The sequence below is a fragment of the Neodiprion virginianus genome, chromosome 1 (assembly GCF_021901495.1).
Source record: "Neodiprion virginianus isolate iyNeoVirg1 chromosome 1, iyNeoVirg1.1, whole genome shotgun sequence".
NCBI classification, from domain to species: domain Eukaryota; kingdom Metazoa; phylum Arthropoda; class Insecta; order Hymenoptera; family Diprionidae; genus Neodiprion; species Neodiprion virginianus.
In genome coordinates, this window is record NC_060877.1 from 36,126,969 (window position 1) to 36,150,080 (window position 23,112).

The 23,112-nt window shown below is 33.0% G+C and overlaps 1 protein-coding gene across 7 annotated transcripts in view; it reads right to left on the minus strand.

Moving 5' to 3' along the window:
* The window catches only part of LOC124297578 (trichohyalin), a 73,133-nt gene that overhangs the window by 15,308 nt on the left and 34,713 nt on the right, over positions 1–23,112 (minus strand). For 2 of the 7 annotated variants that reach the window (XM_046748797.1, XM_046749146.1), the window contains exons 4-7: positions 18,421–18,557; positions 11,673–12,407; positions 2,030–2,197; positions 1,687–1,854 (exon numbers count right to left, since the gene is read on the minus strand). In XM_046748797.1, coding sequence (XP_046604753.1) covers positions 1,687–1,854; positions 2,030–2,197; positions 11,673–12,407; positions 18,421–18,557 — 1,208 coding nt within the window. Of the gene's footprint in view, positions 1–1,686; positions 1,855–2,029; positions 2,198–3,576; positions 3,589–11,672; positions 12,408–18,420; positions 18,558–21,866; positions 21,923–23,112 lie in introns of all 7 variants that reach the window. The other 5 variants (XM_046749085.1, XM_046749222.1, XM_046748880.1 and 2 more) reach the window with 4 other exon arrangements.

The window sequence follows — 23,112 nt, forward strand, 5'->3', positions numbered from 1 at the left end:
TAAGTCTTACCCATAGCCCCTAACAATAATCCAAATATATTATAGACACAATTCCGAGTTAGTGATATCATATGTAAATAGAATTCAGTTAAGTTCAAAGTTACGTACCTATTAAGGAGTACCGGAGATATATTGTGGGTCATCCTAGAGGTAATGGTAATGGTTCTTGGTAATAATACCTTTGTAGCTTGCATTTCCATCGTATAATATGGATTATTGTAATTTAGTGTGGTTGTACTAATGTAGATTTTATAACTTTCAGTTCAACCTGATCTTCGCTGTACGTATCGTACAACAATCTACACGAGTTGTTGGCGAATGCCTAGCTCTGCAACGTCGTAACTAACTGCTAACGTAAAAGTGAACCAGGAATTTCATATCTACACTATTCAGATATGAGCGAAGCATTTAATACAAATAAACCGCAGATATGACACATAAAAAAGCGATACTGCTTGGAACATTATCTGGCAAACGTAATTATATCTAATTTGCATACGTTCAACGATAACTTAATAAAATAAATTATAGATTACAGTGGAAAACACAAATAATGGATACGTAGAGCTATATGTATGAATATGTATAAACCGACTGGAATAATCACCATAATTTATACATCTCTGGTGAAACATTTTTACCATCAAAATTTCTCAGTGTAACTCTGGAAAGTCTATTTTTAGTACAAGTATATGAATTGAGGAACCAGAATCAGAATCTACGGAGAAAAATCTCTTTGTTGTTCAAACAATTGAAATAATTTGATAAGGTGTGACTCAACATTTATTTCTGTTGGTAGAAGAGAATTTTAAATACTGGTATTGGTTCAAAAAAGAGGGAAATTTATTAAAACAATTTTGATTTTTCAGAATAATGATCTTTACAGAAATCTGATGGCAAAAAAACTTTCACCAGGGAAAAGCTACATCAGTTTATTTCTTTTACGCATTATATGTCTGAACAGAAAATGTGTAACAAATAATACTTGTGGGATGAAATAAAATTATACCAGCTGTATGTCATGTGGTAAAACGAATAAATATCTTATAAACTTAAATTAAATATAACAGTGTGAATCAGGATATAGGTAACTGTATAAATATAATATTAAATTATAACAATAACAAAATTATACAAAATTTGATTGATAAATATACGTATTAAAAGAAAGCAGAATATTTTAAAAATAATTCGGTAAATTGTAATTCTTATAACTATTACTATAACAACTGTAGGGATAAAATAATAATTTTGAACAGAGGAATCAGAGATGGAGAAGCATTAGTAAGTATACCAGCTAAATTCCGAATTCCTAACAATCAACGCATCGAGTATAAAGACGAACGGAATATTCCATGTGAGGAAATGAGAAGCTGCGAGTGAAATGGCGAAATCAGCCAATCGTCAAGCTGAACTAAACGAGGACAATCACCGAACCATTGGAATCAATTGTGATTCCATACGAATATCGTTCGAAGCCTCATTTCAATTGATGAATGGACATTAAATAAATTCCGGGCACTCAAAGAACGGCGAACGATGCTGAACGAGATTGAGAAAACGGTGGATAAGATGGAAAATGAAAAAAGAAAAAAAAAAAAAAAACAATCTATATTTATTCCCGAAATCTCTCTCTTCTTTACCATAAGAAATCGGGCAAAACCAAATCAGGCACCGGTCACTTACTTTTCGCTGGAGGACGTTAATCTTTCGATCCTTGATGTCCATGTGATCCTTGATCTCAGTGAGCTCGGTATTCATTCGATTGCGATCCTGCTGAGCCTGCATAGCAGCCTGGGTCTTTTTCTCAATAAGTCTATTCTTCTCCTCGAGTCTCTGCCGCATTTCTTCGACCTGCGAAACGGGAAGCTTGCATCTTAACTCGGTCGATAAGAGCGCTCGGAGTGGAAAAAAAGAATTTGAAAAACCAAAAGGATGGAAGAAAGAAGGGTGGGAATTGTGGAAAAGGCAAGTGGAAAGGAAGAAACATCCTCCGGCTGCGGTAGCGAATTAAATTATCGTTACTCACGTCAGCCTGGAGCATATTGTAGTGTTCTTCCTTGGCGCACAAGGACTCCTTTAGAACAGCGATGTGCCTTTGATAGTCCTGATGCTGTTCCTCGAGAGTTTTCATCTTCGCTGACATCCCCAAAATTTCCTGATCCCTCCGTTGTACTTCTGCCCGAAACTCGTCCAGCTGTGAAAAATGTTTACCATCGAGGTATTTCCGTCAATGGCTGAGACACGGCAGTTTTTGTGTTGAAAAAGTGAAAAAAAAAAAAAAAAAAATCATCACAACACGCGGTCTTCGCCGTGTCCGTACATCTTGCCGTTTTTGTCTTTTTTTTTTTTGTTTCTTATTTCCCACGATTTTATTTTTTATTTCATTGAATTTGATACTTTTCATTACTCTAAACTATGTAAGTCACGTGTATTGCTTAGAGATCAAGGGCACACCGTGTGCTTGGAAAAAAAAAAAAAGAGAAAAGAAGAAGCAAAAACATGAAAGATGCACGGACAGAGTTTGCATGCAGACCTGCACTAATTAATAAACAACGTGTAAATACGACCAACGAGTCTTTGCTGCACGTATGCAAACTTATATATATATACATATACATACATGTATACGCATATATATGTATACATATACTATACAAATATCTAATGAGAGAATAGTATACACATATATATAATGTAAGAGTGTGATTGATACATGTAACTTGTGATTATATACATGTAAGTCACTAGTTATGTATATATGTACATGATCTACTCATCGTATTATATGTGCTGTAGGGTTTTTGTTCAAAATTTTGATGCTTTTTTTTTCATTGCACGGTTTTTTTTTTTTTTTTTCTTTCTTAGAATTTTTCAAAATTTCGAACTTTACTAAGCAATTGTGTTTACTAATTTCCTAGCTAACATCTAATATTTTATAGATCTATAGATACTCGTGATTTGTGAGAGAAATGGAAAGAAAAAAAAAAAAAAAAAGAAAATCGTAAATAATAATGATGACGACGATAATACCTGTATTATATGAAAATAATACTTTTTTTTCTCATCTGTTCTTAATTTCTCTCAGAATTTACAACTTTTAATTTTGAAATAATTCTTATGTAACATATGCTGATGTAAAACTGCACGATAATCTATAAAAGATATGACGTATGAATTTGGTGATTCGTAATTTTGAAATCCAAAATTTCCAGACGTTCCGAGTATTCCTGTATCTTTCTACCGTGTGTGCGAAGTTTTTGGATTTCAAAGTTACGTTCTACTTGAACGATGAAAAAATAAAAAAAAAATGAAAACAACGAAAACTCTCCCCTATTACCCTACAAACCCTTAAAACATGGGACTACAGACTTCTTTCGAAACTACGTAACACCAAATTTCAACGGTTAAATGGAAAATTCGAAAAAAAAAAAATGGATGATTCGAAAAAGATGAATATAAAACAAAAATGCGATGAAATCTCGATTAAAAATTGAGGTAAAAAAAAAAAAAAAATGATCAACTTCTTTTCTTTTGTTTGGAAATATTTTTTGTTCACCGGGAGAGATTCCTTACCTCTTCCGAAAGCTAAAATATGGGGGCACGATTAAAAAAATGCATTTCTTTTTCTTTTTTGTAATAGATTACACGTAATAAGCGTAACTCCGCGTTAATTCTATACGTAATACTTACATTTACACGTTATTAAAATCAATTATCCAATTAATAATTGATTTAAAAGCAACAAAAAAAAGTAACCGACAAATAATTATTCTTCTTAACGTTCATTTTCAAACAATAATATAGAATTAACCACGGAGTTGAGATATTTACCTACTACTCACTTACGATTAATGTTATATAACTAGCCCATTTTTTATACACGTAGTATATATAATTTATCCTTAAGAATAATAAATTGCACCTTATTGCTATATGATGATAAATGAAATGTTACACTTGGTTTATCTACAAAAATATCTCGACACTACCATATGTACGTACATAATGTGTATACGATGTAAATACATACACTACAGGCCAAAAATACAAGTCAGGCCGTATATAACAAATTTATATAAGTATATAATACAATATACATATATATGTAATAATTAAAATAAGTTTTAATCATCAACTCATGATCGTCATCATTTTACCATACCATATGAAAGAAAGAAACACGTAGAAATACGCTTTCTACTTATGTCGTTCATTCTATCTACAACAAATTAGAATATTGTAATATCGACAAGGAGAAAAAAAAAACAAGAAATTTAAAATTCTTTCATAGCTTACGAATAACGAAGTATCGTCAATCTTTTCAATTACAAAAATATCCAAGAACAAGACCAAAGAATTATTAAATATTATAGTTGCTGCAAGTTTTCGATTATACCGAAGTAAACTTAACAAGTTTCGGTAACATGTGCTCATAGCTAACGAACGTATATAAATTATAACGGGATAAGAAATTTGTCCGTGTATCAGAGTGAATCGCGATATAATATAATAAGTGCCAATCGTCAATTACAGAAGGAAAGAAATTGATGGAGAAAAAAAAAAGAGAGGAATAAAAAATTGACATAGATAATGTAAACGAGGAATGTAACTCAAAGCAACTATTATATTTTTTGCAGAAAAATACGGGTAGTAGTAATAATAATAATAATAATAATAACAGTAATAGCAATAATATGCGTAGGTGTACGAAATATTGTACGATAACAGAGGCTGAGAGTAAAATTGTAGACAAACCAAAATAACTTTAATGTACGAAATTCATTTGAAACTATAAATTTCTCTGTTAATAATTGTTATTCAGCGTTATTGTAGTTAGTTGCTACTTGGTAAAGCGTTGCACTGGCGCAACAAATGAAAAAAAAAAAAAAAAAAAAAGGGTGAAATTTATAGTTTCATGTTTTAATTTGTTTCATTTTGTTTGCTTTTCTTTTTTCTTTTTTTTTTCTCTCTTTCCCTCACATAACAAGAAAGACTGTACGTCATGCGGCATGCGAGTTAAAGATTTTATCATGCTGGTGCAGTGCTGGCGTTGCGTGAAGAAGAGAAGAATAAACAAAAATTGTACGTGAGGAAAAATTACAAAAACAGAAAAACAGATAACGAAAAACGACAAGTGATATTGTGTATATACATACATATATATATATATATATATATATATATATATATGTGTGTGTGTGTACATAGATAACACGCCAATGGCGATGAAAAATGACGTTCTATTTTCTTTTTTTTTTTTGCTGTGAGAAAAAAAAAACATACATATGTATAATTAGAAAACTTATAACAGAGGGGTGATAATATATATTAATAAATACGTGACAGACAGACGAAAGTGAGGTGAAATTTGAGCTGCGATAGATGTGTAAGGTGGTAAAATGATATGAGTCGGGTTTGTCATATTTTATAATAATAACAATAATAATGATACTTGAAAATTAAAATTTCTTAATTAAACTTAATAATATGTATATAAGTTTCGATAGTTATTTTACAACAATTGACTATATATATATATATATATATATATATATATACGATATATATTATAAAGAATTAAACAATGTCTATTGCATATTATGCTGTGTATTATATATTGATATCAGCTGTCGTAGATGTAAATTATTTATTTGTTGTGTTTAATTTTTACCTGTTGCATAATTTAATTTAATTTTTTAATTTAATAATTACGCACGTATAAGGATTCCCTTTCATTTTATTCATACGTGTTTGTTAGACGAATATTTTCAACGAAGTGTTATAGATATATTTTCGCAGTATACAATAACGGTGAATCGTACATCGTAATATCGCAACGCGTTAAAATTTACCGGATTAATAAGACGTTGCAAAAAATTACGGATTAATGTTTATTTTGTAAATTCGTTTATCTTGTTATCGGTTTTATATATATATATGTATATATATATATATATTCTTTTTTTCTCGCTTTCGTTATTTATACAATATAATTGTTATCGTGTATATTATTAATTGAGCAAAAGAAGACAATTAGTAGTTGAAGATTTAAAACACAACGAAGTTTAGCCAACGAAGATAATTAATTAATTTCGCATAGCACTTTTCGACAATTTACTTCAGAATTCTTAGCTATATCGTATTTGCATACTTTTGAATCACAAATACCATGTTTTCAATCCATTGTCTTTGTCTCTTTTCTCTTTTTGTTATCAACATTTCGGTGCTCGTGCATAAATTAATATAATTTTCATATTATTACTGGTTACATAACGACGTAACCTTATACGTAATATACGTAGTATAACATGTATACTTTAGAAAAATAAACCTGACTCAAATACATACGTAATGCATGTATACATATCATACATATGTGCTTCCAATTTAGTACGATTTATGTACCTACACGCTGTTTACTAATATCTCGTAATAATTTTCATCTCTCTTTCTCACACGAGATATTTTATACATTATACTTTCCATCAAGATAAAATATTACAGACGCCGTATATATACACAAGATGTAATAAATAATGACATGTGTAAAGTGTAATTTGACGAGAAGATTTCGTAGATTTTTCTAACTGTTTTACCCAAAAACGATGTTGAACTTACATTAATATGTATATACATATATAATATAGAGTGTATCAACCGTCGTGATTAATAACAACAATGATAATAATAACAACAACAATAATAATAATAATAATAATAATAGTAATAGCGGTGATAATTGAATGAGCATTCGTATAATTAATATATCATGCCTGACTCCCCTTGATATTAGTAATTAACTAATATTTTTTTCGCGTTAAGCAGCGGGTACGTATAATTATTCACATATTCATACATATATGCATATTAAATCGTAAAGATTCTATTCCTACATCTAGACAGGATTCGAGAAAATATCATCATTCATACTTGTTGTCTCCACTACAAGTTACGTTTACATAATCTAGTACTAAGAATTAAATCACCCGTCTTTTTTCTTTGTGTACTTGTTTGTTTCTGTGCTCTTTCCGGAAAACAATTGTTTTTCCTTGTCATCTTTCTTCATTTCTATTTTCTTTTTTTCTTTTTTTTATCATACGAATTTTTTCTCATCAGGTTACATTATGACATATATCGAGGTTGAGAAAATAGGCAGTTTTCAGGTATATGTTAAACATTTTACTGTCAACGGAATAAATATCATATCGATAGGTAATTATTATATTATTATTATTCATTTATACTAGTGTTCTCTAAATTTTTGTTAAAATTTATATTTTTGCTATTACTTTCTTTATCCCTCTCTTTCACTCTCTGTGTTTCTCTGTACATTAACATGTTTAGACATTTTAAGGTTCAACAGTTTCTAAGGCCTAAACTTTAGGTACGTACAATATTAAATTTAATACATCGGCTGAATAATTTCTCTCTATAGTTTTTCCTTTTTCTTTTCGTTTTTCTTCCTTCACAATTTTATAACTATTCATTGTCAATCTTTTTTACAGACGTAATGATAGTTAATAATAATAGTAATAATTACGATTATTACTATTATTAAACGCATAGTATTACAGCACTTGAGGTTCAGTGGAGAATTTGAGTTTACTGGATCAATAAACAGAGAAAAAAAAGAAAACTGGATTAAACCGAAAATCTGTTTAACATGGCTCAGGATCTTACCTCAATCGCTATAGTATGTAATTGCAACTTTCACTTTTGACCCTTGCAAATTGAAAGTGTATCTATTGTGTACATTATACCGATGTACGAATTGTTTAATATTTTTCATGGAAGAGAATTCTGGAAGTTTTTGACTACCTAATATATTTATATATATACCTATGTTACTAGGATTTTCTATTTAGCAAGCACATATTTTTTTGTACACAAGTAAGTTCAATACTTTATCTTTATGCATATACATATATATGTATATATATGCGTGTGTGTGTGTGTGTTTTTGTATGATTTGTTAGAATTTTTCAATTTTGTCAATATTATTTTTCATTTTTTTTTTCTTTTCTTTTCACTTATCGACACACGAGTCGTTTAAACAAGCTTGAACTGTACATAGAACACATTGAGTTTAATTCATACGATAGATTGAGGAGAGCGTGCAGTTTATTACTATGTATAATATAGAGAATTTGTCGACCGCAAATTTCTAAAAAATATACTCTCATAGTTATTACGAAAATAAAAGTATGAAAATCGATAAACGAGTAAATAAATTTTCATTTTTTTTGTTTTCTTCTAATATTTTTCTTTCTTGTACCGTTCCGTTAATTCCTGCAGTCTTCTAACATTGACAGCGAGTATCTATAATAATCCTAACATTTCGACAACCTTCGGAGATAACGTAAATATATAATATGTCTATTATAATTCATCTACGTATGTATTATTTATATACCTATATTTTCATCTACTCTTATTACTTTTTTTTCCTTTTTTTTTTTCTTCTTCTTCAATTTTGTAGAAATATAGATAATAGATTTCGGAGATGCGTCTTTTCGTATATTATAATATATGTATGTATAGTAACTCTGCAGTATTTATCGTCAACGGAATAACTTGGATAAATTTATCGAATCTATATGTATAGTTTATTTTCATTTATGCCTAATACGCTAAAAATATCAGCAGTGTGCAAATATCGAAGCATCGAATTTCGCGTTGAGCGCAATTATTTTCAATTCTACTTATATACTCGCCAATTACATAACTTGGACGTCCGCTCAGCGTGCAAAAATAAGATTTGTAATTCCTTCTCTCTCTCTTTCTCGCTTTGTAGCACATTTCCAATCATATATTCGCAACGTCGCAATTTCTCGCCGTATAGAATGATAACAAAGTGCCTAATTAAGTGATTGATTGTAGAAAAAGAATCGACCACCGTTGCGTATTTCGTACCGTATATTACTGTTCCAAAGAAAAGTAAGCCGTCCTTTCATTCTTTTATTCATTAATAGTATTATTTAATTGAACGATTCGCGACAAGAGACGTCGTTAAGAATCTTGAACGTGAATTCAAGCATATCATAGACGAGCATACAACACATTTCCCCGGCATCTTTTGTACACGCCGAGAAACATGTATATGTATATTTTCTCACGTTATCATAGTATACATATACATATATATAATAATATACTAAAATTCTGAACACTGCGTTGCCATGAAATTATATATGTATATCCTCTCTCTACACATTGCATACTATATTATATATACTATTGTAAGCGCAACAGTGTGCATATAATATGCATACGTCAATTTGTACGATCTAAAGCTCGATTCGATCCTAATCCAACCCCAAAACCCCGAAAATCATCGGACGTAATCCTAAACTAGAAATTTCCCCGGTAAACGAGCGGGACAAGTAACAGGAAGAAGTACGGAGAGGTGAGGATAAGAGGAGAGAGCGAGAGAGAAAGAAACAAAAATAAGAAAAAAAAACAAACAAAAAAACAAAGAGATAAGTCTATCCAAAATGCAAAATTTATTATACGTATAAAGCCCTTGACCTTTGATCTTGATTCCCTCCGTTTCCCGGGTCAAGCGAGTGTTCTTTAATTTCAAACGAATATACAATACCGAGAGGTTCTCTTGAAAGGACACTCTCGTAACGCGCGCGATTCAACTTGCTTAATTTTGATTGGCTGACACGAATTCTTCCAGCCTGAAGCAAACCTTCACCGACAAGAAGAGATTCCCTAGAATCGACCAGTTGACAAGTGACGGTCAACCATAAACTCTCCTCATATTAAGAATGGCAATGGCCGAGTCACGGCGCCCGCGGATGCTAGTAACATTTTTACGAAGTTGGCTACGCCTGTTAACTGGACGAGTAGCAATAATCGTCGAGCAAATCCATTGAAGAGAACTTCTCGGTACGAGCACGTTTATACCAAAACCTACAGGTTTTGAATACATCGCAAGAATACAAACGTTCAAAGATACGCCGCGTTTATACCGAATTTAACATTAATCGTCACTGGAAATATTCTCCGAAGTTGTAAAGGGTGCGCTAAAAGTCTTGGTGATGAAGAATTGCACTGCGAAAATGAATAGGCGAGTTCAAATTGTGTCCATCTTTGTTTTTTTTTTTTTTTTTTTTATGAAAAACTAAAAAATGACCGGTTACCTTCCGAGATTACAGAAATGCGGTGTACATCAGAGGAGAGGATCGTAGTATTTTAGTCGTCAACCAACACTCGGTAGAGTTTTAGGTCAAGAGGAGGAGGAGGAGGAGGATGGCTAGGGTGGTAAGTTGGGAAAGGTTGAAACGTTATCCTCGTAGATTGAGCGAGGGGATGGCGAGTCGGGAAATATGGGCGAAGATAAGTGTGCAGAAGCTAGGCTCGAGGAAAAACGTCAGGATGAAAGGTTTCGACAAGACACAGTAAGGTAGCACGCCACCCCGTTTTCGGATTGCTCCATGCAGTATCAAATTTCGGCCCAAATCGATCGTGCAGTACGCGTAGCGATTTAGCGTTATATGTGTAGGTATTATACGTTCTATAATATTTGGCGTTATTGCAGATAATCCGCGGTTAATAATTGACTGGGATCAAGGATGAACGAGTCGGACCGTTGGCATAAAAAGTTAGGGATGGAGAAGAAATCGTGTGAAAAATCTCCAGCAACGTTTTTTTGTTTTTTACGACAATGACAGTGAACTTCGACGAAGCGACATCTGTACCAGGTGATGTAGCTATGATTGTGAATAAATTCGAACATCACAAGCTTATCAACAATAAGATATCAATAATTTGAGAAGAAATAAGGTTATCATCGTATCGCTAGAAACTTCGAAAGGATTGAACTTTGGTGTTTTTGGGATTGTTTTCTTAACGATGGACATCTCCAAGAATCGTCCGACGAGTCTTTTACTAATAGCGATCCCTCGAATGGATAAAACTAGATTCAGGCAAGTGCTGTACGACAGTTGTTCTCTGGAATTACACTTGCAAGATTTGTGGAATGTTTTTCAGATTCAGAGAAGAATAACGATTTCAAAAACATTAGAATGGGATGAGGAACACCAGAGTTTGATCGCTTGGAATGTTCTAATCATGGAACCTTCTCTCAAATCAATGACATTTTCCGTCTTGGACTATCGAATTTATCCCGAACCATTTCTGTAACACATCAGGGATGGTGATTCATTCCTGTTCACTAACATTGATGCAATCGGTAACATTACCGCAGATTATCAAAATGACATATTCTCTTCTCCTAACTTTCGACGCAGAGACGGTGAAGACACTTCATCCTTGAATGGCTCGACGGTCGTTGTGACGTGTTGCGGTACATTCGGTGTTGTACGTATAACGTACGGAGTTTCAGTAAGTGATCGGTTCGGTGCGAGTACGTAACATGGTGTGAAATTTTCCAAATAATTTCAATAATACATTTCATATCCCTATACTTATACACGCAACGTCCTACCATTGACAATTGAAGAGTAAGCGTTACCTGATGCGATCGGCGATGTCTCTTGTTCCGTGGAACGTTTAACAAGAACGCATCCCTGAACGCCTTTAAAACACGTAGGCAGGTATATTACGAGTAGGTACGATAATATCGGATACACATATTATTACAAGATGTTCTAAACGACGTCATTCTTTTCGATGCGGACGTTGTTGATGAAGAAACTTACTTGTCGTTTGAAGTTCATGTCGTGTTTGTTGAAGGTGTGAGCATGAAGCGCAAGGGCGCCGGCGGCAGCGGCGGCGGCGGATGACGATGAAGATGACTCGATTTGCTTGTGATGATGATGCTGATGCTGATGATGATGACTGAGGTGGTGAGACTGGTGCTTCTGGTTCTCCGATCCGTGATTGTAGCGCTCTGTGTACGGATTAGAAACGCCCGTGGTAACGCCGGCGGATATTCCAGCGAGACATGATCCAAGGCCAGCGGAATTTGCGAGGAAGGAGTTCGCCAGGCTCGAGGAATTGTTCGCGGATGGCTGCTGGCCGCCCTTGACGAGGGTCGAATGGTTGAAGCCGAAGGCGGCGGAGTTTACGGCGTTCGATCCCTGGAGGTTGACCTGGTGCAGGATTCCCGAGGGATGATGGGCCGAGGGCACAGCCGTCGCCCTTAGAAGCTGCTCCCTCAGCTTTCCCCCGCACTCCCTGATCCGCTGCAGCTCCGCCTCGAGCAGGCCGACCTCCTTCTCCAGGGTCTGAATCCGCGCGTCCTTCGTCTCGAGGATCGCCGTCAAGGTCGTGCTCCCCGGAACGCCTCCTGGAACCGCGACGCTTCCGCCGAGGGTTGTTACCCCCGATCCTGCGTTACCCGCTACCGGCGCTCCCGAAGACGCTGTGCTGGCATAGGCGAGTTCCAGCTGGGTCTGGAGGCTCTTCAGCGTCTCGTTCGTCGCTTTGAGCTCCTTAACAAGCAATACCAGAGTTAATCGAAGCCCGGTGGGTTCTGGGTTTTTTTTTTTGTTTTTTGTTTTGTATTTTTTTTTTTTTTTTTGTTGTTATCTTTTGGGTGTTTTGTTGGAGGGTGGGGGGGGTGACATTGATCTGTGGATAATCCTCAGCGAATGAGCCTTCTATGCGCCGGTAAGAAGCCGAGATAATCGAAATTTGGATGAGAAATGTCGTTCCAGAAGAGATCGTTGAGACGGAAGAAGGGAAGGAGTAGGTCAAAAAGTTGTTGAATCGTGGCCACGTAGTAGAGGGGTTGACAATGCAAGTGGTGTGAGGCATTTGGTTGGAACTTTAGCGATCGATTCTGGTTTCAATATAAACAGTAATTTGGAATTATTCTTGAGAGATGGAACGCAAGCAAAGGAATATAATTTTTCTCATATCAGAATTGTTGGCAACATCGAATGCCAATTTCTTAATTCTGAGAAATAACGTAAAAATGACTTATGTACCACTTGCATTCTTGAACCTTCAATTAAAGATCAGGGCCTCACAAGATCGAATTTCCAAAGACACAAAAATCTATTTCACATGGTATTTTAAAATTTAAGTAGTCGAGGTATGGAAAAGTCCGAATGTAGAATGGTCGAATTTCAGTCGATTATGTCCCAGAGCCTGCTACAAATGCTTATAATATTCGTTATGACGATTCTACATTTTGTCATTCTGTACTTTGAACTTGTTTGTCTACATTTCGACGTTTTCCTACCTTCGTTTTGCTTCTGCCTTTTGAAATTCTACGAAGACACACAATATTTTCTAGGCCTTGAGAATTCGATATTGTAACGCTGCTATTACTCGGCCATGATACACTTTTCGACTCCCACGTCACAGCAGACCCACCACGGCAAAGAGGGCCTCGTCCGGAAATCAAATAAAATGATTTCCGAAGTTGGCCAACTTTGGGGTCGAAGAGTGATTGTTTTTTTTTTTTTTTTTTTCTATATCACCAACAAACTTGGTTAGTCAAATATTTCCTTCGATTGTAAATAAATGGAAACGAAAAAAAAAAGAAAGAACAGACAAATAATCGCAACAAGTTTCCAAGAACCCTTTGACACGATAACTTTGAACAGTGTAAAAGGAGAGAAAGAAAAAAATTGGAAAAAAAAAAACTAACAAAAAGCACAAATTTTCGAATCAAACAACATTTGTATCGAAAAAAAAAAAAATACCAAAATAATTGTATCGCGAAGCAGAAATAAATTTCGAAGGAATCAGTCTGTGTGTCAGAAGTTAGTTCCGGATTCTTGGCGCAGAGAAGGCTTAATTTAGTTATTAGGAGAACGGAAGTTGGTTTGGTACAATGTATGGGCAGTGGAGGGGGGGGGGGGGGGGGGGGGGGGCAACGCGCTTTGGTTGACGAAAGAAAAGCGACGCTCCGCCGGGCTTCCTGCACCTCTCTCTTTATCTCTTTTTTTCCCTCTTTCTCTCTCTCTCTTTCTCTCTTTCTCTCTCTCTCTCTGTCTGTCTTCCGGTTTCGTCAAAGATATTATTCTTTTCTCATGATTCATTTTCGTTCGTTTTTTTTTTTTGTTTATATTTTTTTTTTTTTACTGTCATTTCGGTTTCTCAGGTTTGTTACGATACCGATCGATCGATCGATCGATCGATCCTTCGTTGGTCGCGTTCGTTAAAAAACACACCCGTTGATCCAAATTGCCTGATTGCGATAATACACATGCCGTATATTTGTATATCGTATAAGATTTAACGTATGTATATATACATATATATATATATATGTATGTATACATATATACATATACATGTATATATGTGTCACGTATAGTTTTTATCGACCTGGATTTAAGTACACGTCCAAATTAAAAAAAGAAACCTCTCCTCGAGATCGACAGGCGTACATGTCGGATATATACATATATGTAGTATATACATGTATATATACACACACGTGTATATACGCACAAAGTTACAGAATCCTTTTCGGCGCCGGGCGCCGCCGCAGTTCTTTCGCCACCGCGACGCACGGCTGACATTGTCCATCTCTGCGACGTTATTTTCCTTCATTTCGTTCGTTTTTTACTTTTTTTTTTTTTCTTTGGTTCGTTCTTTTTTCTCACAACACGTTTAGTATTAATTATATTTAATTTTATCATACAAGTCGTTAATGCTTCATTGAAATTTTAATCCTTTCATAACAACTGTTGCTTTCATGTGATATTTGTATACAAGTAAACATTATATTTCATTTTTCTTCTCGAATATTTTTCACTCGACACGTGATTTTCGAACAAATCATTTTCTCTGTCAAACTTTTATAACTCGTCAAGTATTCTGTTTTTTATACTTTTTGGCAGTAAAATTGGATAAAAAAAAAAAAAAACACACAAGTCTTACATCTCATCGTTCGGGTGATACACTCGGCACGCGTTTCGTTCTAGTATTATTATTATTATTAGTTTGAATCTTTTCTTTTTTTTTTTTTCTTATACCCCACTCAAGGAAATTTTCCTTTTTCATCAACCGTGAACGCGACGAGAACGCTGCAAGTTTGATCGTACAAACGTGAGTGTGAACCGAACGATAAGATTAAGTTTTTCTGATGGAGAAGAAAAAAAAAATGAATAAATAAATAAATAAATAAAAATCAATATGAGCAATCGCCTTTTATATAATAAAATTTAACATTTATAAAATTATCTAATCATCTACGTAAATTCGTATTGTAAGTATGTATAATGATAAACGCCAAATGGACAAGATCTAACCATTTTATAATAATAATAACAACAACGAAATGTTCGCAAACTATAGCCACCGCCTTGTATTTCCTATACATATATTTAAACGTATACAGGATGCATAATGTTTGGGTATATAAAATGTATAATACATATGTACGCAATATAAACATCTAACAATCAACAATTTTCAATCAACTAAACAGAAAAAAAATCGTATATGTATGTATACATATATAGGTACACAGAGCAACGATGCGTATAGTTGGTGAACATTCGCACAAAGCTGTATTTATACGTATATAATATATAATCGTTTCTATAGATTATATACCTTCTAGAAAGTCTTAATCGATTAATAGTATATATGTAGGTACAGGTATATATATATATGCATTATATGGTGAACGTACATAAATGTATATAGAGAGGATAATGTACATGATGTATATGTGTGTATATATATATATATATATATATATATATATATATATATATACATATATATACATGTATATATATATATATATATATATATATATATATATATATATATATATATATATATATATATATATATATATATATGGGTGATGAGTATATATATGTATATATAGTATAGTAATAACGATAGCGAGAATAATAAATAACGGTGATAACACGTATGATCGGAATAAGAAGAAGGAGAAGAAAAAGAAGAAGAAGAAGAAGATGAATAATAATAATAATAATAATAAAACAGTTGTACTATAGAAGAGAAATGAATCACGGAAAATTGTCACGAAGTGATTTCAAGAATTTATGACTCTAAAAAACTTGATCATTGTCTAAATGATTTCATCAATAGTTCAATTAATCCTCTCGACAAAAATTGATCATCGGCGATATTTTGGAAATCATTTTGTACAAAGATCTATATTTTATATATAATAAGAACAATCGTGATAGTTTAAAATAATAATAATAATAACAACAACAGCAACAACAACAGCAATAACAGTTGACAATAATAATATAGTTATGAAAAATGGTTGACATTCAGTGATTGATTTATACATATATATGTGTGTGTGTGTACATGTGTTACATATACATAACGCTAAAGAACAGGGTGAAGTGCAAGGGTTGAACATTCCGTACATAAAATTATGTATTGCATGGATACATATATGTATATTTATATGTATATTCATATTTCATAATCATCAGAAATCAATTTATATAATATATATATGAAGTATATGTATATATATATGTGTGTGTGTGAGTGTGAGTGTGTGTGCGTGTGTATATATATATATAGGAATTATTAATTATAGAAATTGTTTAAACACCACTGATTGTGAGACGATATATTATAATGTTATAGTATAGATGTATAATGCGTATCAAGTATAATTAAATTTACTCACTTGCCTCACGTGTTTATCGCTAACAAGTCGTATTTGATAATTCGTCAAGTGTATGCATGTACGTATCTGTACGTATAACGAGGTTATTTTTTTTTTTTTTTTTTTATGTATACATGTACGTATAACTAGGGTATTAGAATACGCGAGACGGGATTTGCGGTAAATAAAATTACCAGCAGCGCGGTTGTCGAAACTTTTGTTAAAGATGAAAAAAAAGATAAATAAAAAAAGAAAAAAAAAAAAAAAAGCAAAGACGGAGAATAATTATTCCGGGGTTCAAAAAGCGCGGCGATATTTCCCTCGCCGAGGAATATTCGCAGCCCTTGATACGCGTAAATACGGGTTAATGAAAATAAGCGATAAGCGCGCGTTTATCAAGGCAGCAGTTACAACAAATTACGATTTTGTTAATATTTAAAAAAAGACAATGCAGATTGTTAATGATTAACGTGCGCTGACTCATTATTCGCGCATGCAAAAATCATCCCCGATCGATTATCGATGTTGTATGTATGTGTTTCAAAACTGCAATTTACGCAGTCTGTCCTTATATTTGTTTTAAATTCGCGCGACAATTTTGTCGATTATTCCGTAAACGAAAAACTTTCTCGACTGACAATTTGCCGACGGTTCTTAACAGCGGAAAAAAAAACAAAAAAAAAAAAAAAACTCGGAAGAGACAAATTTTCAAAGTCAACAAACAACTTTGTAGATACCCTGGTAAAGAAAATGGCAATAATTAATTATGCTTCTGGAATTGACAGATGAAAAATTGGAGAAGAGTAAATATAAAAAAAAAAATGTCAGTAAAATTGAATGAGTTTAATAAAAATTGCCTAATTTTCATCAGCAAATTATTAAAAACTTGTGTCATTAAATCATAATATTTGCCTTGTTAGGTGTTGTAGGTGTAGGTAAACTATTGATTAGTTACTTATTGTGTAACTCTTGTTAATCGGGTTAAATATCTGTAAACGGCGAAACATCTGCGCTTCAAACGTATTAAAAATGCGATATAATCAACAAAGATGTGCAGAGTTATGCGGGTATGTACAATTATTAAAATGTTTATATTGATTATACACATGTCTGCACACTATCTAAACTATATACATATATTCCGGTACTCGGCAGAGAAGAACGCGGCGACGTCGAAAAACAATCGGTACGGTATTTGAAAATCAATGAACAAAGAATAAATTAACAAATAGGTACGTCATTCAAGTAACCGAACTTGACCGATAACTGAATTGAACTGAAAAACCGAAGAGGCAAATAATTTTTGCTTTTGTTGCGTGGTGTGGTAAAATTGATAAAAGAAGAAACGAAAAGAAAATATCAATCAATCGACAAATTAGTGAAATTCGTTTCATTGTTATTCCGATTGAACGGTTCATAGAAAGTGCGATCAAACGAACGTCCCGATGAATCGATTAATCGAAAAAAACAATCGATCGGAAATGCCGATTGATGAATTGATCGGAATTTGTGATTATTTGATCAGTTGACGGAACAATGATTCGAAATTTCGATTGATCGAGATAACGATTAATCGAAAAAACCATCAATTGGAAAAATTGATTGTTTAATTAATCGGAATTCTTGATTATTCGATCACTCCAAGAACCAATGCATTAAAATTCCGCTCAATCGATCAATCATATCGTATACATTTCCACATATAATATATAAACAATCATCGATGGTCGCCGCGTTCCGTTTTCGGGTATTCTTTCTCTCTTTCTTCGAGCTTTCGATTTTTTCTTTTCTAATTCTTTTTTTCTTTCCAAATTCACTTTATCGTTATTTTTCTCTTTCAATTATTTTTCTCGCTTTAATGTAAAGTGTACCTGGTCAGTCCTCCGTGGAAGGGACTGGGCTCGCAGTTCTCTGGGTGGCAATTTTTGGTTTTGTTGAGATGTCGGTGTGAGTGAAGAAAAGGCGGATGCGGGCGATATTCCTGCGAGGGTCGCTATCATCTTACCACCTACACATCCAAAGCAGCTCATTCCACGCATCCGAACAGCGTAATCGTACATTTTTCCAATTTATCTTTTCTCTCTTTCTTTCTTTCTTTCTTTCTTTCTCATGTCAATTTTCAATCTATTCTCAACATTTATATTAATTTTTAATACTTTTCGTACGATGTTTACGCGCGCGCGTGTGTGTGTGTGTGTGTGCGCGTGTACGTTATTTCGATTTTATCTTTGTCCCTACATTTTCCATTCCTTCGACGATACTTTTTCGATTAAATTTCCTGCTACGGATTATATATCACGGTTCGCGAAACGATAATTAAATAACAAAATATGTTTGTACGTACGATAAAAAAAAAAAAAAAAAAAAAAAAATATGAAAAAAATTATACAAGTTTGTGTTGTTTTTTCACATGCACAGCCAGAAACACCGGAATATAATCTCCGGAAACATTTGCCAATTCCAATTGTGTCTTTCATTCTCAATTATTCCCACAGCGTAATTTTAAAACGCTACGTTCTTTTCTCTTCTTACTATAAATATTTGTACAATGTGCGTAAAACGTGCGCGAATAAAATGGAGTGCGCACTTTCTTTTAGACCTTTCGTTTCCTTTTCAACGTCGAACATATAAATCGCAACGAGAAAACGAAAAAATAAAAAAAAAAAAAAAAAAAAAAAAAAAAAAAAAAAACGACGGAGCGCTAGACAACTTGTGGTGGTGGTGTTTGTGGTAAATTTGGATAGACGAGACGAAACAGAGAAAAGATTGCACAGTAAAAATGTAGAAATAAAATAGTAATGGTAATAATAACGATAATAATAAGAATAATAATAATAATAATATTCCATCGCGTGTCACACAAAGTATAATTTTCGTATAACAATAACAATCATAATAACAACAATAATGATACGTGTATATGCACGAAATTTACGTGAGTATATAAAGTTACGTAGATGGATCGGAGCATTTAAAAAATTGCCGGGGGGGTGTGTGGTAATAATACCACCTGTATAAACCTGTGTGTGTGTGCGCGTGTGTGTGTTTTCATTTCTCAAACACTCGTGTGCTGTTGGTTTATGCATAATATACATATAACGTAGGGTACATAGTGATAATAAGAACGTGTTATATTCAAAGGATAATCATTTCGGATATATATATATATAAATATCCTCATCATGAGCGACCAATAAAGATCGTTCGTATAATAATTCGGATGCCACACAAAGCCACGTTGACTCCACCTAAAACCTAACAGGCTACCAGGCGCTCTATTATATGTATAGTACAAAAATGCAGGATTTAGTGAAATCGGGTACGAAGAGAAAACAATGGTAAATCTGAAAAACAAAAATCAATCCTAACGGTACCTATAAAAATATATAAATACGAATCCAAAATAATATACACGTAGTATATATTCATATATATATATATATATATATATATATGTATTTACAGACACGAAGTAAGTGATTTGGAAAAAAAGAAGAAAAAAAAAAAAAAAACTTTTCACCGGACAGATATTTTTTCAACCTTTCCTTAGTTAATTTTTATTTCAACGATTCTTTGGTCGTTATTGAAAAAAATTAGCAAAGAAGGAAAAAGGATAACGACACTTTTCAAATTTCTACCTTTTCCCGGCTTTCGTTTTGATTAAAATGATATTAACAATTCGTTAACATTCACCCCAGGGGGCGAGATACTGACTTCGTTATTTATGCAAATATATTCGAAGATCGATATTCAGATCTCAGAACCGACTTTATTAGACGCAGGGTCTGGAGTTTTGTTAAGAAAAATAAAAAAAAAAAAAATTGAAAAGGTGAAAACTATTCGCTCGGTAAATTAACGTGGCCGTATCATCGAATTTTAGAAATGTGGAACGATAAAATTAAAAGGAAAAAAATCCTAACGATTTTCTTACGAATCAGTGAAATGAATTTATTTACAAATGTTTAATCGATTCGAGTATTACTTCGTATCTGGAAATACAATAAGCGTAGAGAAAATGAGAATATTAATAATAATATTTAGTTACCAGAGTTTAATGTTGAAATTAGAATTTCGATCCTAAGGGAAGAATTTTTCTTCAATAATTGCGTACAATCGTCAAATTATGCGTAGCTACTATCTTTTTTCACACGATTTTCTGTAGAAATAAAACAATAGTTGTACGAGGAGGAAGGATGAAAGAAAGGAAGGAAAAAAGAGAAAAAAAAAAAAAAAATTAGGGAAACGATTCTGTTGTTAAACCAAGGTTTTCGAAAAAGCGACACTTCGTTAGATCTACATGATAAATATACATATATACTGATAATGATAATGTATATGCGATGTGCGGGCATGAATTATGTATGATACACATAGGCACTACGACTTTTTATTTTTTTTCATCCATGACTCCCATCATATTTTCCAATATCTCACCTGATATTTTTGCCGATCTTTCGATCAATTTTCAACGTACAATGAATACATTTTTTCAAACAAATTCCGAACAATGTTACGTGCAACCCAAACAAACGATCGAAATAAAGATTCGTTAAAAAAGAAAAAGTATGACTCTGATGAGAAACGCAAAACAAGATTGATTAACCGATCGAAATTTCGTTTCGATAGAATCTTTCAAGCGAGGTGAAATACGAGAAAAAATTACAATATGAATAGAAAAACAAAAAAAAAAAGAAAGAAAAAAGAAACAAATTCAAGAAGAGGAATTTTTCAGCGACCTGAAAAACAAATATTAAAAAACAACGAAAAGATTTCTCAACGTTATAAAAGAGAAAAATATCAATGATGTCGACACAATGATCGGAATCACAGAGAGCAATTAACTACAACAAGCGACTATTTTTTTTTTTTATATACACATACAGTCAAACATTGATCAACTTTCAACAAATGTAATAATCATAATAATGATAGTAGTAGTAGTAGTAGTGGTAGTTATAGTAGTAGTAATAGTAATGATGATGATGATGATGATGATGATGACGATGATGATGATCATAACAATAATAATAACAACAGTAATAATAATAACGATAACGGTGATAAGATGGTCGGTTGATTAAAAAAAAAAAAAAAAAAAAAAAAAAAAATAAAGAATCCTACAGATATGTGTATACATATATAATACATACACATATACACATACGTATTACGCGTGAGCGCGTGTCGTAAATAATTCACGCGCCTACGCAGCAATGTATGTGTGTACAAGTATATTATATGTAATACAGTTAAATGAATGAAATGTATATATATGTATATATATATATATCACAGGTAGAGAGATATGGTTAAGAACCTGCTTCTGCGCCATGGATTGCATCTGCTGGAACATAATCCGCTCCTCTTCCTTGCCTACAACAATAGAAGCCAATTCGCTCTGACAACGTTGCCATTTTTTTTTTTTTTTATTGTTTTTTCTTAGTTTTTTAAGAAATTTTTCGTCTAGTTTCGTGTTTTAAATGCGATTCTTTTTTCTTGTGTTTTGAGAAAATTTTACCACACGATGACGGCACACCGCCTAAATTTTTCCCTCTTCGACTATCAAAATTACCCTCTTACTGACCACCGTCAAGTAATTTTACAACATACGTTACACGTCAACTCTCAATGTATGTGCATGTATGGCAAAAAGTCTTCATCGAGTAAAAATTAAATTTATTCTTACACATTCGTCGTTGCACGCGTGAAAATAGGATATAAAAACAAAAATAAACAAAAAAAAAGAAAGTAACAAAGAATATACATGAAACGTGTTTATCCTGATAAAGTAAAAACGAAAAGATACGATTAATTATACTTGTACGATGTAATACGTCGGTGAAAGTAAATATTTGCGTTTAGATCATTACAAAAGAATAAACAAAAATAAAAAAATAAAAAAATAAATAAATCGTTATCGGAATTTATCACAACGCAACGCAATTTCGTATCGCAGGTGCTCAAGTTTTGTTTCTGCATTTGTCGATTTTCATCAACCTTGCAGGATTATGGACATAAAAAAAAAAAAAAAAAAAAAAAAAAAAAAAAAAAGAAAAAGATCGAAGTAAAATTTATTTACCGCAACGGTAATTCTCGGGAAATATTATACAGTTTGACGATAAAGTCGCGTACGCTACGTAATATAAGGTAACGAATAGACGGATAGATAAAATGAAATGGGCATATAAAATGTGCAAAGTTATGAGAGACGATAATGACGGAGAGACACGTATAAAGTGTACCGTAGTAATAGCGTGTCTCGTGATCGTCGAATGGATGATCCTAAAATCTTATCCACAGATTTCTGAAAAAAATGCTGGAGTGATGAATGTTAATAGGGTAGTAAAGAAAAGGAAAATAGAAAAGTGAAGAAGAACAAGAACACGGAAAAGAAAATGAAAACCATAGTAAAGCACGTATCGACGAAACGGAAATAACACAAAGCTCTGACACTGTATTATTACAAAGTGTTGTTACATGTGTGACGAGTCGAGTGTTGACGTTGATTCGATTCGAACTCGACGGCCTGCAAATTGGTTTTTTTTTTTTTTTTTTATCAGAGC